Here is an 18,539-nt window from a genome sequence, read left to right as displayed (position 1 = left end):
TTTTTAAATGTGTAAAAAATGTGATAATTTTATTTTATTGTTAAGTTTGTGAAATCATTTTATTATTAAATTATGATATTTAAATATCAATTTGATATTAATTTATATTTTTCAAAAATTAATTTAACATTAAATTATAAAGTTTAAGGGATAATTTCTCATAAAGTTATACACAAAAATAATTATCGCATTTTTTTACACACTTAGAAAATTAAATTAAATTTTTTGTTATGACTAAATTGTCAATCGATTTACATAATCAAAATAATGATTTATCCATTAACATAACTATACGGAAAGGGACACTACCACTGCGCCAGACAATTTTGAATCTAACATGTACCGTTACTAGTTGTTTTGTTGCAATATACATACTTTCCCTCTAAGAAATTAAGAAATTAAAGTAGCTCTTGTTGCTTGCTTTACTGTTGCGTTTAATTGCTGACATTACATCCTAGAAGAAAGTGGTATTGTTTGGTTGAGGAAAAGAGAGTGCATGTCCTTCTCTTGCTTCATATGCGAATCATCTTTTCATAAGCCTTTCCAGTTTGAGCCAGCATAACCCCTAGCTCCTAATAAAAGGTATTCTTTCATTTCCTTGTATACTTACATGCACTCTTCTATCATACGCTTCTGGAGTCCTGTGTAGACCATGATCACTGTCCTTTGTTCTTTAATCGAATGTGGTGGGGATCGCTTTGTTGTCACGCAAGGAAGCGTCAGTTATTGCCTTACAATCCTACCCTTCTAAATATATATTATTATTCTTTTGAAAAGATGCATATCTTGTGTCACTTCACAGTGCCACCAACATCCATTAGGACACTATATATGATGCTAATGCCTAATGTGCTATGCTAGTAACACCAGCAACTTATTTTTCTCAAGACCCATGTGCTCCCTTCTTTTTTCTTCTTTGTCTAGTTTCGGATGGTCTAAGATTTAATAAAATGATGCAGTTATGACATTGACTGTTAGCTTTCAAAAAGGTGTTATTTAGTATATTTATTTTGTGTGGTTCTGTAAGAAACTGGATATTGTTACATAGATTAATTATCGCCGACTCAAAATTCAAAGAAAAATGTTTTATTATGCATTGTATTGTGTTTCCCAATATGTAGTATTTAAGCTTTAATTACTCGTGGAAAAACACAAGCTTGGTAGGGAAAACGATTGTTCACCGTTAGTTGGTCTTGGGTTTCACTGTATTCAAATCATTCTTCTTCTTTATTTTATTTACGGTGCAAAATTAATTGCGGTCACTCCATCCACATTAAAATATTCACTTTTTATTTACCAAGAAGATATAGAAGGTTCATTTTGGTTAAGATATCTTTAGGTTCATTAAGATATAGAAGGTTCAAAGCATTTAGTCTTTTAAGATTTGTTTGCAACTTGCTTCTTTGTAGTTCCCCCCACATGCAAGGCCACATTTAACGGATGCATTAGCAGTAAAATATGTACTACCTTACACTGGATTTTCTTTAGGAAGCATGGAAAATTATGGTTCCATCTAGGCAAGACAAGATGCATTACAGGTTTATTGACCAATTAAAGTCAACTACACCATCCGCAAGGTTAAAGTTTCTTTGAATTGCAACGGGGAAAGAAATAGGAATTGAAGAAACACAAAACCCCTAGATTTAATGCTATAAACTGACAAGATATTTTTCGTAGATTTACATCATGTTAGTAACAGAACAAATTGTCTCTAACCTGTTAGCCAAAATCAAAATTATGCCAAAATTAACAAATATAGCCAAACTCTGAAGCTTCTGATGAAAGCAAAGTCCCCACAAGAAAATTTAAAAAAAAAGTGGGAGAAAATAAATAAAAAATATATTTATTTATTTATAATAGGAGCCAATATATTATATATATCTTCATGGACATCTCACATTCCTTCCAGGACCTCCATAATAAAAGTAAGTTCCCCAAACATTGTTTGATCCCACCCTTATGTCATAGCAATTGGAATGGTCAGCCAACTGGTGAATATTTGATAGAGGAAGCAAATTATTGTCCCAATCAACAACTTGTAAGTTTCTAAAATATGCTGCTTTTCTAAACCCTTCTCCAGCAAAATGGCCACTACCCATTTGAGTGCCAGTGTGGTAGCCCCTTGAACGAGAATTCACAATTTCCCCTCCAAATTGCACCATGCTTGCATGGTTTCTCAAGTGACTGAACAAGTATGCTGGCCAGTACCCAACTAGTAGCCCCGACCCAAACTCCAGCCACCAATGTCCATGCTTTGGGTCCTATACACATTAGAATTTCATTATGGTATGGTATCTAAGAATTCTTAAAGCAAAAGGAAAAATACATGATAGTATGTTACAGCTCGACTACAACTGTCTAAAGCAACATTAATGTGTTGGCATAAATGCAAACACCAAAGTTTTTCCCCTTCTGGGTTAATTAATTAATGCATGTCTTAGTACTATTATGAAGTGGTTGATTACCATTATTAATGATATTATTGGAGGAGAATGAAACTGAGAAAAATATTAGTAAGCGGCAAGACAATTTTTTTCCCTCTTATCTAGGCTCGAGATGCCAGTTAGAGGAAAACCAAAATAAAAAAGAAAAGCGTGAGCCGCGAAATATTGCTTTAATAAAGGAAGGAAAGGAAGAGTCGACCCCATGAAGGACACTCGTTCAAGGAAAGCAAGGGAATCTTCCATTTGAATAACAATAACATGCAGAAAAATTCAAAAGAAAAAGGGCAAAGAAAAAACAAAAAGTAAACGAATTATTGCTTCACTTAGATACGATTTTCTTAATTCTTAATTGGATTATGCATGTTTAACCTTTTTTTGTCAATGTAAACAAGTTGTGAAAAATAGCAAATAAAGGTTTGAAAAGCATAAAAGCTTAAATTAACAACAAATCACCTTCCAAACCATTGAGCCTTTTGTGTTAAAATACCCTTTTTTTCTCCTTAATTGGTGTTTTCTTTTTGGTTGACTTTAGGTGTTGAATTGCTTTGGCAAAAAAAAGAAGACTCACCTTCCAAACCATTAATCCAATATCAAATTGTCTGCCATTATAGATGGATCTTGGTGAGATTGCAGCCCCTATTGCTATTCTGTTGTTGGTTTGGACAAATCCTGAACATAGTAAGTTGTAGCATCCTGTTGCTTGATATGCATCCGTCTATCAAATAGCACATGTTGTAAGATGTGAAAGAAAAGAGGGTACAAGGAAACAAAGGAAGAAGAAAGAGACATGCACTACTTACTGTCCAATAAGTGAAGAACCTAGGATAGTTGTCTCCATATAGCTCAGGGCTTACCTGAAGGAAAGTATGCTTGTTATTTAGCTAGAAATTGATGGACTAAAAACTAAAGCAAATAATAATGAGAAGTGTAATCCTAGTACTTTCTTCAACACCTTCACAATATTTAGTACTAAAAAAAATAGATGAATGTGAATTTTTGGACAAGTATATATGGACATTGGACATGCCTGCCATCCAGCTTCTATGGTATTTAGATCATTACCAAACGATCCAGCAATAACCCATATCTGTGACAAACTGAATTCGTATGGATCAGTTACGCTAGGCGTCCACACGTTTATGCTTGCTTTTGCTCCAAAGTATTGATCTCCATTTACAGAAACAACTGCATGCTGCAACATGATGTGTGTCAAAAATCAAAATTATCATTAAACATACACATATGCATGCATGAGAATGACTTTTCCTACACTGTTCTCAGGCCTTTTATTTTTTCAAATATTTATTTCAATTTTTAGCTTCTGCTGGAAAAAAATTTGTGCATGTAGCATCCAACAGGGGGATTCAAGAGTCTCCTCATGGGAAAAATGATTTCGATGTTACTTTTTAGTGCACATAGGAGGCAAACATTTCTAAGTGGTGTCCCTTCAATGTCTTATGTTTTTGCAATTCATGTTGAATTTTGATGGATAAGGAAAAGCAGGGTTGTTCTTTTCTTTCTGACAAGGAAAAGGATGAAAATGAATGCAAAATGCTGAAGAAAAAAAATAAGCGCAGATATTTTCCTTTCAAATGAATGCATTGTGAGAAAGGTAAACAATGCAGGGAAAAGATTGAATTGGAAATGAAAGTTCAACTTGTTCTACATTCAACAAATTACATTTGTAACCACTAACCTCATGACCAATGCCTGTTGAGTCCCTCCGTACATTTCTTGGTTTTCTTCCAAATCTTCTAACAGAGCTTGCTCGTAGAAAATCTTGTTCAGTTGTTCTTCTGATTGGAACAGTTCCTTCAGGGCATGCTTCACCAGAATCAGTCCAAAGCTGAAAGCTCTCTACGACTGTTTCTCCATTGGTGTGTCCCTTTGGCCTTTCTGGTGGATCCTGAAAACCTTAAGCCTCTTACTTTCTCAGTCTCTCAAATAAAATTCAATCCCCAAAATAAAACCTTTAGACTAAAAGATTGGTAGTGGCTACTTTGGAATTCCACAATTCTGAGGAATGTGGATATATCTGTGTAATTCAAAGGAAAGCCATTCATTTTCCTTGGTATATGAGTTGGATGAAGTTAATTACCAATGGTCTTTGCCCTTTGAGCTGAGGATGATCAAACGCAGGTTGCTGATGAGACAAAACACAATCAATCAAATCCCCATCTGGACTCTGCAAGAAAGGGAACAGAAACATATATCACTGAATCAGTAGAAGGAAAATGCAGTGGTGGCGTCATTGTCACAGAAAGCAAAGCAAAGGAAAATGCCTTGATTGTTTTAACAGCAGGCTTGTTGATCTTGTCGAGATGAGTTCTGATTCTCCTCAACTTTTGCAGCACTGCAGCAGGTCTCAAAGTTTGGTTATTAGCATTGGAGTGAGAGAGTGCTGGTGGCAAAGGTGAAGAAGAATTGGAGACAATGGTGGGGTGAGAGAATGCTGTGCCAATTGAGGTAACAAGTAGCAGCAAAGTAACAAAAGCAGGCAGTAGTAGAGTAGTATTTTGGGAAGTGGAAGAAAGAGCCAATTTGAGGGAATATTGATTTTGCTGTGAGCTTGTTTCTTCTGTGGCATCATGATTTGCTTGGATGCATTGGTGTTGTTTTCTTGTGTGATGAACTGCAAAAAATGGCTCTTTCTTATGTTGTTGTTTTGTCAAGGAAACTGAATATCCCTTCTTCATGTCCATACAAAACAGATGAAGAACAACCCCCCTAGTTTGTTGGCTGCCTTGACGTTTTCAAATTATAAACAACAACAACTCTTACTGGTCCTAACCAGAAAGAGAGAGAGAGAGAGAGAGAATATAGTAGTGATTTTAATTTTATGCACCCACACCATCAAAACTAGCACCAGCACACAAAATAGACCCAGGCCACAGATAGGTGGGGTTGCATTTTCCAAGTTTACCTTTTACCTCTCAAAACAACAAAGGACTCTGTAGACAGACACTGGAATAATTAAACACAGAAAAAATAAAAACTTTACCAAGATTTATTGTATGTGATGCATGTTGCATCATGGATTCTTCTTGTTTTATTCCTCTCTCTCCGATTTTGTACCAAATAAATAGTGTAGCATTATAGTCACGCAATTAATCAGAATAGGAATATAAACCGAAGCAATTACGTTGGAATATGAATCTTCTACAAACTGCAATAACTTTTGTTTGAATCTAATAAAAAAAAAACTGAAGTTGTCGTTTAGCGTTTTTGTTCTTATTGAGTTGAACTGAAAATTCTTCCGCTTAAGTTAACTGCATAATGGCAAAAAATCTAAATTATTAAAACTGTAAATAAACAGACAGTTTCGTACCCTGATTTGATTACGTTAATTTAATAAATAAACTACTTTAGAGTAATAATATATAAATTCTCCTACGTAAGTAATTAAATAACCCTGGTCTCAATTTAACTTTGATAAATGTCATTAGGATATTATTTATTTTTTATTAAAAAAATCACTAATGTACTCTATTATGGGTTTAAATATATTTTAAATTATTTTTTAATAAAAATTACTCCCTAGGTTCCAAAACAAATATTTTCTTAAGTTGTTTTACACAAAATAAAAAGATTAATAAATAAATAAATAAATACTCACTTTAAACTCATATATAAGAAAAATAACTAATTTTATAATAATTAAAAAAAATTAGTTGGCATCATTTAATTTTATTATTCTCTGGTAAAAAAATAAAATTATTTCTAAAATATTCTTTATGGAAACTTCCTATCATGAATAAAAAAAGTCATTGAAAAGAGAATTATGATTAAATGAAGAGTATTTTAACAATGATAATATTAAATAAAATAAAATTTGTTAATTTTACTTATATTTAAGTCTAACATAAGATCAGTTTTTTGCTTATTAGTTCAGAGGGAATAATAGTTTTGTAAAATTAATCTTATTAAATAGATGAAAGTGAATAATATTAATATTACATTCAAAAACTAAAGTGACATTTATAAGGGATATTGATGAAAAAAATAATTAATGCTATATGGAAAAGTCAATTACAACACTTATTTTGAAATATATTTGTTTCAAATATTACACTTATTTTGGGATTCATGTGTTCAATATTTACTTCAAATCAACTTTCATCGTGGTTTCTTTTCCCATGGTTGCATTGCACCAGTACTAGTGTGTGCTTTCATTTTTGTGCTGTCATCCTATTTGTGTTCCAACCCCACGGCATATATTATTTCGCCCTTCCCTGGGGATATCTGCTTTTACTTTCCTCTGCTCATATTATTAATTGCGTTTGATACGGCCCAAGAGAAAATTGACTTTAAGATTATGGAGCTACCTCCGGTGTAAGATGCACCAGACACCAAAGCAACTTTAATGGGCCATGCCTAATAATTTATATTTATATCCATTGGCAACAGGCTATTATGATTCATCAATGGTGAGTGTGGAAACAACAATCACAACTTATTATTATTAGTCCTAACTCCTTTTTGACTCTTTGTATCGTATGTGGATAATTAGGTTTGTTACTACAATTATCCTATTACTCTCTTTGTTCTAACACACCAAAAGGTTCATGTTTAGGCTAATTCCCATTCACGACATCTAATACTCTGTCTCAAGCACATTTATAGTTAAAATCCTAAAAATAAATTATTCACTTTTGTAAATATACATCAGAGATTTATGTAGTTAGAGTAAGATGAATGAGATAATAAGTAATCAAGCCTTTAACATTATTATTATCACAGTACAGTAAAAACTATAACCGAAACGAATTTGAGTTTCAAACTCATTTAATATATGCATTTCAGCTTAATGTTATTTTCACTAAAAATTCGTATAAACTCTTGACAATAAAGAGAGGGGAAAGAGAGAGAAAATATAAAATAAAATAAATAGGGTGAAAAAGCAATTTATAAAAAACAATGTAATTCTTTTTTCAGTGAAAACAACGTTACCTTCTTTCACTTTCCAATGACCAAGATTTTGACGTAAGGAACATCGTTAATTGATGTCAATTGATGGTCAAAGGAGTCAATAACTTCTGTGTGCCGACAAATGACAATTGATGAGAGTAATTGAAGAGTATCGTGTGTTGTTAGATTTGTCCTTTGAAATTTAAACTTATGTACCAAACTCCATTTTGGTAATTCTGTAAATTGTAACGAGCAAAAGAAGAAAATGAGTGAATAACTTAATAATAGAAAATATTGTCCCTTTTTTTTTTATAGAACGAACTATTCTAACACCCTCCTGAATTTATTTAAAATATATTTGATATCTTTCTTTCTCTTTTTTAATTATTATACTTTTTTTATAATTTGTATAATAATATAAGGATGTTTCTGGTTACCCGTTAACTACGTACAGTTATGGCTTGTTTTCACGTCAAATCCCCCCAAAAAATGTAGAAGCTAGTCACTATTGCTTGAACATAACGGGCGTCTAATATTCAGGACTTGTCTTTCCTTCTCATTAACACAGACATCCTCTGTTTTATATACAATTACGAGAGAATACAATAATGTGGGGAAAAAATTATTCAATGTAATGGGATGTTTGGTTGAAGAAAACATTTTTTCAAACCTGAGAATCTTGATTTATGTGAATTGTGTATTCTTAGTATATCATATATTCTTGAAAATGGTTAAAATTCATTTGATAATTAGTTATAAACATTTTATATATATATATATATATATATATATATATATATATATATATATGCAGAATGTTATACACATGTTTCTTAGAAATCAAAATTATTATTATAATTAGTTTCAATAAAATTTTCAAAATATATGTTTTGCTTCTCCATAAATACTCTTTACACACTCTTTTAAATTTGTATGATTAAATTTTTTTAATATATTTTTATTTATCATATAGGGGAATATTTTTTATTTAAATTCATTTGATTATTTTTAATATAAGGAAATTATGAAAACATTTTTTAACCTGACAAGATCTTCCTTACCCGTACACATTCTTGAATGGAATAGAAAAATCAAAGTTACGTAGTTCTCACAATGAACAAATATCCGAATATAGTTCGTTGACAATCTATTTTTTAAAAATTTGGAAAAGTTTGCCATAATCAAACATTCTCTATTTAAAAGCAATGCTAAATTTAAACTTAAACAAGCCTACTTTTTTACTTTTATAGTTACAAAAACCACAACCATCAAAAGTGTTCAAGGACAATAAGAATCGTTTACATGACTTGCCTTCGATCGAGGGCAGCATGTTACTACCGGTTAAAGTTTTGATCAGATAAATAATTACCATATATGTATGTAGCATATGACTAATTATGCAAACGGAATAGAAAAAAATTCCTATATATCTAGCATAGCAACGTAGTAAAAATTCTCTTGGGCTGTGAGTTATGGCCACTAATTAGCAAGTTTGTGACTGTGTGTTGTTGTATAACGAAGCACAAAAGTATGGGCCCATGCACTCTGGTGATCTTTTTAGGGTTGTGACAGGGCAATGGTACGTGATGCTTCCCACTTACAGTTTCTCACTATTCTTTTATTTTCTCTCTTCTTTTAACAAATGCCCACTCACTCTCTCTCACCAAACTTGTGGAGATAAATACTCGAGAAGCGCTGCACTAGTCAGCATGAATATTGGTCCACAGAAATAGAACCTACAATCCAAGGAGATTTAATATATAAACTTTTTAATTAATTGGTCATGGCCTTTCGAAAAGTGAGTCTCAATATTAAACAGATTCCCGCAAAGAACTTTACAAATTTCAATTGCATGCATTCCTAGAAGTTCATAGTTCTTATCGTAAAAGTGTGATTTTATGGCATAAGCAATATACATAGAATCGGTTCGCTGGATTTTGCTAAAGGCTGCCACGGCCTAGCGTGCTTTTAAAAGGAATCAGCATCTGATGAGCAATTTTTAAAAAATACACGAGAAAGAAAGACGTATAATTAGATATCAGAAGTAGTGGAGCTCATATTCGTCACAAAGGGCACTGAAATTCATCTTCACTTGTATTTTGTTACATATATTGATAAACTGTTCTGAATATTGATTTTATTATTATTATTATTATTATTATTATTATTATTATTATTATTATTATTATGGATCTGGCTTAATAAGGTCTAATAGACTCCATCTAAAATGAAGCCCAAATTCAGTGATTTATTTTTTCAGGTTGTGGTATAGGTTTTGCATACTAAAACCAAGTGGGACCATGATTGAATCAACTAATTAAAAATACCTGCATTTAATTCAAACTCAAAATTTAATTCAATTCCTATATTTTATTGAAGAAGTTTGGACAAGTCGTCCAACGAGTGATCTTACCCATTTTACTAGCTCTATGCTAGAAGATAACTATTCTATCAATAAAAAAAGAAAGATGATCTCTATCATGATTTATCTTATCAAATGAGACCTATAAAGACAACAAAACTCCATATTTTAGGTATAACTTTTACTCTAGTTGCATATATATATATATATAACTTTTACTCTAAAATAATTAAATTGATTTCAGCAACAAAGTTCTTACAAATAAACTCCCTTCTCTTTTGACTAGGATTCAACCTGGATCCAGCTTGAAGACTTGTGCATACATACTTTGTTGTTATTGTTAAACTAACACAAGATATTCTTAGGTCGTCGATTGTATCATATAAGTGAAGATTTGATCTATTGGTGTTTTTTTATTAGATAAATATATTCTAATATAATTAGATTGAAAATTTTATTATATAAATTATGTTTATATATTTAAATTAATTCAAATTATAATACTTTATTAGTATATATCAAGTTAATTTTATATGAAATTTTGAAATACATAAAATATAAAGCATTTTATCATATTTTTATTGTTATTTTTTTATAAGATTTAGCCCAAACTAAAGTTATAAATAATTATAATTTAATAATTAGATTGACAAAAAAATATAAATTTATTAAATTGCACAAAGATTATTTAGTTTTAAAATCGTCTATATGTATGTGACTAATAGGTGAATAGTGATTTTTTTTTTGCTTAATTATAATTTTTGTCTATAATATTTTTTTAAAATGGACCTTATAAAAATATATTTTTTGTCTTTACTATTTTGGTTTAATCCTGTGACATAATTTCGTTTAGTCTCTATTATATTTTATTTTTTAAAAATAATTGTTATTAAATATTGGTAGAAACTAAAAGTAAAATATTCATATATTCAAAGGATAAAAATGGAAAATAGATATATTACATAGACTAAAATAAAAATAACATGAAAAGAAATTACAGGAATTCAATAAAAAAAAGTAATATAAGGACTAAAATGAAAAAAGAAATATATTATCAAGGGAATTTTTCCTGATTGCCAAGTGGAGGTGCATGCATGGCAGCCATAGGAACATAAGCAAAGTGACTACCTAAAATATATTCAAAGCATGCGGCAAGAGTTATAGGAAGGGAATGAGTGTAGCCTCTTAAAAGCAAGTGAGGCTGTATAAGATAATCCATATACAGATAACCCACTAAGCTCATAGTGGGTTGAAGATGATGATATTGATGGGTCTCATTCGGTCTCAATGTGGAAGCCATGTGATGTTGTGCCTTCGCATATAATCTTTTACTGTTTCCGTTGTGAAGACAAAATCCAAAGATCAAAGTTTTTAGAACCTTTTTTCTGAATGACACCATAAATATGAACTTTTGAAGCTAAGTAGAATTATTAATATGGCTAGAGACATCCATGATATGTAACATAAATGGTTAGTAGTTTGAACTCTTAAGCGTACAACAGGGATTCGATTTCAAACTATGTAAATAAAATTGTATTTGTGGAGAAAGGACATGTCTCTTAATTAATATAGGACTTTACTTTCTTCAGAATTAATCTTATAGCTTTTGCATGTAGAAATATCTCATTTTCATAAGAAGAAAAAAAATATTGCTAGAAACACGTATATACTAAAATAAATAAATGGTTAAAGTATATATATATATATATAGTTCAGCACCTTGTGGATGTCACACGGTTACAAAAGGCAATATCTAGGGGAAACACGCACCAACCCAACTTGTGAATGTTCACATAAACGAGTCAAAACTATTCAAGTGACGATAACACTAGAGACTAGAGAGGTCTTTTGTCAGCACATTTGACAAATTAGATTATAGAGCCACAAGTAATGATTCCATGGGGAAAAAATGCAAAGGATATGAGGACTAATAAAATATAGCTTTCAGATTAATTATATGAAAACAAGAAGTGGAGTTTCAATCACTGTCAATTAACCGACGTATTATGAAATTCAGACACAAATTTTATGGATAACTAGATGTAGGCCCTATGTTGTATGTGTGTGTCGTAAAATTGTAAATGTGATACAAAATAATTTTTAAATTTGTAATGAATTATTTACTGATATTCTATCGAAAATATAAAATTATAGGCAAATACGACGTGAAATTTATGTAAAAGTCATAACTAATTTCACTAATGTGGTATTTCTACGTCTGCATAAAATAATAGTACTATATTTTTCAACTATTCATAGATTTGTGAATTTTTCTTCTTCTGAAAATGTCCACTATTATGTTTGGATATCATTAACATTATAATCATAACAAAGACATATCACGTTAGAAGTATTAAAATTAGAAGGAAAAAAAAGAAGAAGAAAGAAAGACACAAAATAGAAAAAATATAATCTTTTAATTTTATAATTTTTAATCAATTTTAATTAATAATACACTTAAGGAGAGTTCTAACTATAATATCTAACACATTTTCAATAAGCTAGTGAGACTTATAAAAATTTATACTCCATAGTAATAAGTTCTAATAAATTTCATCCAACATAAAAAAATAATCCCTCTGATGTGATTATAAGAAGAAAAAAAATACATATATTTCAGACTTATTAAAGAACTTAGTTATCATCATTAAATGGTATAAATCTTAATTAAAAAATATTTTTTAAAATTATTTTTCATTAGAATTTGATATCAAATATAAAAAAGTATTTAACTTTATTAGTCAAAAAATATTTTAAAGATAATTTCATTAAATAAGATAAAATTAATTAGAATTTTAATTATATTTGAGAAAAAAAATTGTTATTTATATTCTACAGAGAAGGAAGTATATTATTAAAATTTCTCTAATTAAAAATGTTTTTAGCTCATTCAATGTACCACATCCTGAATTTAATTCTGTCGAATCTAAACCTACCTATTAATTTGAGAGGGAACATCTGTAATTACTTTCAGCTCATTCAATGTACCACATTGAATTTAATTCTACCGAATTTAAACCTACCAATTCTGTGTGGGAACTAACTAAAAGGAACTTTTCACCAAAAAAGAAAAAAAACTAACACAAGGAATTTATGGTAAACGTGCTTAAAAATATTTGGACTTTGTGTAATGTTTTTTGATACACGGATTTTTGTATAAAGCTTTGGTTGTCACAATGAAGTATTAATGTAATCTTTGATTATATACGAAAGGTCTCACTAACCAATACCCTTTGGATATATTGATTAAACAACTAAAAGTGGAAAGTGAAAAATAATTATTGTGTAAATTATAAGAAAGTATAAAAATGATCATAAATAATATAATTTTTACCTTTTAATAAAAATATTTATATTTTAATTTTTTTAACTAATATTCTGGACACACTGATTAACATTTACCATATAATAATACATATCTATTAGTATTAAACAAAATTGTAGGACATCACAAAAGGTGTGATGGGTGCATATCATCTTTGTGATGGGGTGACAGAGAAGTCATTCAAGTGTTCTTAAACCCGGAGCGATCCTCCTATCCTATGAACCATATAAACAAAACACAAATCCCAGAGCCATCATGTTGAATTGAATATCTTGTTTTTAAGTCAAAGGAATATTGGGAAAAGACTAGAGCAACATACATATTTTTAGGGTTAATTAAGTTTTTAATTTTTAAATTTTTTATTTGACAGGTTAAGGTTTTTTTTTTTTCATTAAGACATTTAGTTCCTAAACTTAAATTTTAGATTTTAGTCTCTAAATAAAATTTGAACTGTTAATTCATTAGTAAATGCACTAAATTATCATAAGTAGTAAAGTTTAAAACGGAAGTTTGGGTGTCGAGTTTACAGAAACTTTGTTTGTATTTACTTTGGTGTAAACCTAATTTTTAAGTAATAGACAGAGTAGAAAAGATAACAACTTTTGGATGTGAAAGATGAATTCAGAATGCAAATATGTTGGAGCCTAGCATATCAAACTACTTGAGATGTAATATTAATAATTTTTTTCTATCTAATATTATCTCAGTTTTTACTCACAACTACTCTAATACTTTAACCCTGGATTCCTCAACTGAAATAGTCTAATTTATCTATTTTCTCTTCCAAATTCCTTTTCAAAGATAAAACAATAAATTGCATTAAGAATAAAGATGCATAAATAAGTTAAACAAACTCATTCTATTTCTAGGCATGATTTCATTCAGATGTTCTTTCTTAGTTATTTAAAAATAAACATTTCCAATGTCTACGTGCTAAACAGATGCATGAGTATGGATGATCAGACCACAATCAATAACAATAAGCACAAAAAATAACAATAAAAACTAAAATTGCATTAAATAGATAGTAGGAAAGAATTACATTACAAGGGTTTGGTCATTAGGCCCCCAACAACGGGGTTTAGCCTCTCATAACATGAAAGGCTTTACACTTTAGGGGTTGATGGAAATGAAAGAAAAATAGGAATGGATAAGGAGGGAAGAAATGACTATAAAGAAAGTTTTCCCTAGTTAAGAATTAAAATGACATTAAAATTGTCATTATTATATTAAAAACAACAATAACGTAGATGAAATCTAATCATTCTTGTCTAATTTGACTATCAATTAAACCTAAATTTCGCAGTTATCATGAACTCATTATTTTTATTTATTTAATGAGATTTCAAGAACTAAAAATATAATTTTTCAAAAATTTAGAAACTAAAAGTTTTAATGAAAAAGTTGAGAGATCTTAATCGGTCAAACAAAAATTTGAGGACTAAAAACCTTAATGAAAAAAATTAAAGGATCTTAATCAATCAAACAAAAATTTAAAGACCTAAAAACTGAATTTGAAAAAAAATTAGGAAGTAAAAACTTAGATAAAACATATTTTTAAGATGCTCCTCCAACCCTACATTTTTATGTAGGTAACAATAAACAGAATTGCGGACAGGTTAGCTTGCTTTGCTAGTAACTTGGGCCTTGATTTTGCAGGCTCTGTTGTTAGACTGACAGTTAATTGTGTTGGGCTGCTTATGGAGGTTAGCATACTTCACATAGATTTGATTAGGCTTTTAACCCTATGTGTGGTCCAAAAGGAAGAGGTCATCATCTGTTGCCATATCTGTTAGCACATGCACTACTTCAACATTCTAACAAGTGATGTGATCCAAAAAAGGAAAAAATAAAGAGGGTAACATATTTTTCTAAGATGCTTGAGCAGTATAGCACTTTAGCCCTATGAATTTTCAGGCAATGAACGTGTAAAATATTCTTCTATCCTTCTTTCGAGTTGTTATGCACAGAAGCGAGAAATTACCAATTTTGTGTGAAATCTAGTCAGAGGTTGGGTTTTGTCAGTCCGAAGTGATACTCAACACTACCTGAATAAAGTTCAATTTTCATTGGGCATATAAATACGGTCCTCTACTACTTGGCTACTTTACTTTTGTCTCGGAATAATGAAAATTCAAAAGCAACGTAGGAAATGAATAGGTTTGATCCCATATTCATCATAATCCCCCATCTACATGAATACACCTCAACGGTTGAGAAATTATTATATGCTCTAGAATTATTATGGTTTCAACCTAGTTAAGTCTCACGCGATGCATAACTGAATCCTATTAACTCTGTCTTGTAAAATGAAAATTTGATTATATATCTTGTAAAAATTGATTGAGATTATAAAGACAGATATCAGTCCAGAGTTATGTAATAATTTCTCCTAGTTGTTTTACACAAAAAGAGCATTAATTTGATGCAGAACTACAAAATGAACGGCGGATTCGGCCTTAAGCAAAGAATCCTCTTTATACTTTATCTAAAAGAAAAACAAGTGCGGCATCTAAACATTCTTGGACAATCCTCCCGTGTCTTTTCCATAGAACAAGATTTCAAAGAAAGGCATTGCATGGTAAACTTGATTCCCTTTAACATTTTGATAATCATACATCTTGGATTCTACAAATTCTCATCATCTTAACCATGTTACATTAGAACACCCGAAATTAAAGCATGCAGTTGCTTCAAGAATAATTTGGAGGGACTAGTGTGGAAAGTAGACACAGAAAGAAATGCCATCAACAGTGAGGGATCACGGGATTGTTCGAAGGATGGCAAGTCTTCCTCGAAGCATAATGGGAGGGATTTCAAGAGCAATGGGGGATGGAATGGGCTTTATAGGAAGAGGAAGAAGAAGAAATCAGCACACAAATATTCCTTTGCAGCCTCAAGACCATCATGTTCCACAACCACATGGTCAAGTAGTAGTTCAAGATGAATGGAGTTTTCTAGAGAGTTTTGAGTAGCAATTTGGCACCAAACACCCTTTCTTCTATGCTTTCCGTTTCGTCGAATCCATGAAGTTAGCTGAGTAAGATCACAAGTTCTTGTTCATATACCTCCACTCGCCTGACCACCCGTTTTCTGCAAGGAAACGCTGTGTTTGGAGCCGGTGATCCAGTTTCTTGACGTGAATTTTGTTTGCTGGGGTGGACTTGCGGATAGAGGAGAGGGCTAAGCAGGAAGAAAAGATCCGAGCTGACCGTAGGCTCAGAGAAGAACAAGATGCTGCATATCTTGCAGCTTTACAAATTGACAAGGTGTATACCTCTCCACTCTTCATATTTTTAACTACTAATTTAAGCTTAATCTAAAATCTAAATATATACTCTCAAAATGCTTAACTAACATTCATTGCTAAAAATAGAAAAAAGACAAACCCAATAATTTACCTCTAAGAGAGAGGAGAGAGTTCAGAAGCTGGCGGAAGCTCACAACAACAGAAATTATGGGAAATTGATTAACAATTCGATGAATGTCACTAAACAGAACAGCAAAGTGAATGAGTTCAATAAAGAAAAGGGAGACAAGGGAGTTGCTAGTAAAGGAAGCGAGTCTCAGCCCACACAGGTTCATATACTTGAGTCCTATACAACAAAGTTAATATCATGTCAAAGTTTAACTTGTGTTGAACTTAATTGTGTGTCAAAATTTTCTGTTGCAGATACTCATAAGGTTTCCAAACGGTGAAAGAAGAGAGCATACTTTCCTTTACACAAACAAAATCCAGTCCATTTTCTCATACATTGATTCATTAGGTTTGCCAGGGATTGGAAACTGCTGATTGATATCAAACTTTCCAAGAAGAGCTTATGGCGTTGATCAAATGAGAATGACTCTCAAAGAGGCTGGCTTGTATCCTAAAGCTAGTGTATTTCTGGAGCCTTTAGGAACTAGAGTCCCTTAACCCCATGTTAAGATGCACATGTGCTATTTGTCAACATAAATTTGAATTTCAATTAATCAAAATGAGAGCAAAAAAATTTATCTTATGTGGAATTCACTTCAGCTCTTAAATTGATTAAGATTTGAATGCATCTCCAAAATCTGGACTTCTTTTTAGAAGATAGTTTGTAGACCATTTTAACTGTTCTGGTTTTCAGGAAAAGCATAACAAATTTCTGAGTGCGCGGATGCCTTATTCTTTCTTTACATCTTTCCTATATCTTGCAAAACCAAGTGCATATATACTTTCATCATTTAGCAATTATCCAAATTAGAATATATTTGTTCGCGACTTTTTCCTTATTGACAGAACCGATTAACTTATTCACCACTATGGTTCCTACTTTCCATTAAACAAGTAATAAGATAAGAAAGTGACTGTCCCTTCCAAATTCCAATTACAGGTTCCTATATACTGCTAAAGAAAGTAAGTAGTTTGAAAATCAAGTGCAAACTAAATTCGTTAATAGAAAGAAAAAAAAACCAACATCATGAAGAAAGATGTAAATTGAACAATATAGATAGTTGTCTGAGGATAAAAATGGAAAGAAGGCAGAAAATTGCTGAAGGTTAAGGTTGAATGTAAATGAAAATGACTGAGCCTTTGTTTCATAGATTGTGTTGTAACTTTTTTAAGAAAAAAGAAAAAAAATTAAGTATACAAAGACAACTTATAGGGGAAATTTTAAAGCACTTCTTTTTTGTAGTGCATTGATGTCCTTCATCATTCTGTTATAGGTAGGGGTGTAAGCTAGTTTGAGTTGGGTTTGATCGAATTTATAACTCAACCCAATCAAATTTGAACGAATTGATTTTGGTTGATTTTTTAAGAAAAAATAAATAAAACTCAATTCAAACCAATTCATTTGTGGTTTGGATTGAGTTAGATCAACATATACATTTAATTTTGTCTATTCTTTTTTAGAACGTAATATTTTTTATAAGATAAATTTTTTATAAAATAAATCAAACACAATTATTTCTTGTTAGATTTTTTATTAAAAAGAAAATTTTATAATATTGACACACCCCTATTTACTAACTCCTACCTATCTATTTATCCATGGGAATAGAAAACTAAATATTTCATATTCAACATAAGGAGTTTCAATAAACATGGTGAGAATGAGTTTCAAACACTTTATTCTATCAAAATTAATGAGACATTATGAGACCTACTCTTTGTAAATAGATTTGAAATCTTTTTAGAAGGTTAAGGATGCATTCATGTTTACTTACTGGTTGAGAAGTCTATGTAATCAATAATTAATATTATTTGATTTTTAAAAATTTTAAAAGTATATATTATATATTACATATATTAATAATAATTTAATACAAATTAACGGAATCAATGAATCAACAAGTTCACATATTAAAACAACTTGTGACTCAATTCAAAATTCAACAAATTGGATTGGTTTGATAAACATAAATATAATTTCCACGTGATCTTTTATATTGAAATAGTCTTTCAAAAATTTAATCCGGTACATCCTTAAATTTTAATGAAAACAAATTTCATCATACTTATAACAATCAATTC

At 30.6% G+C, this 18,539-nt stretch overlaps 1 protein-coding gene and 1 long non-coding RNA gene across 3 annotated transcripts; one reads left to right on the top strand and one right to left on the bottom strand.

Moving 5' to 3' along the window:
• Positions 1–1,827: 1,827 nt before the first annotated feature.
• On the bottom strand, positions 1,828–5,534 carry LOC100782442 (uncharacterized). The gene is made up of 7 exons (XM_003525476.5): positions 4,727–5,534; positions 4,543–4,629; positions 4,141–4,350; positions 3,472–3,636; positions 3,245–3,298; positions 3,013–3,159; positions 1,828–2,261 (listed from the first exon to the last, which is right to left on the bottom strand). The coding sequence occupies exons 1-7, from the start codon at positions 5,144–5,146 to the stop codon at positions 1,884–1,886; spliced, it is 1,461 nt and encodes a 486-aa protein (XP_003525524.1). The 5' UTR covers positions 5,147–5,534; the 3' UTR covers positions 1,828–1,883.
• A 9,961-nt stretch (positions 5,535–15,495) lies between these two features.
• LOC100775484 (uncharacterized) lies at positions 15,496–17,174 on the top strand. 2 transcript variants are annotated; one of them, XR_414185.4, is made up of 4 exons: positions 15,496–15,620; positions 15,704–16,308; positions 16,416–16,618; positions 16,713–17,174. It is a non-coding gene; the product is annotated as an uncharacterized lncRNA (long non-coding RNA). The 2 variants fall into 2 exon arrangements; XR_414184.4 differs by having other exon boundaries at positions 15,534–16,308.
• Positions 17,175–18,539: the final 1,365 nt, after the last annotated feature.

This window comes from Glycine max, chromosome 5 (genome assembly GCF_000004515.6).
Source record: "Glycine max cultivar Williams 82 chromosome 5, Glycine_max_v4.0, whole genome shotgun sequence".
NCBI classification, from domain to species: Eukaryota; Viridiplantae; Streptophyta; class Magnoliopsida; order Fabales; family Fabaceae; genus Glycine; species Glycine max.
Note: the sequence above shows the minus strand (reverse complement) of the source record. Positions and strands in the feature narration are given on the sequence as shown.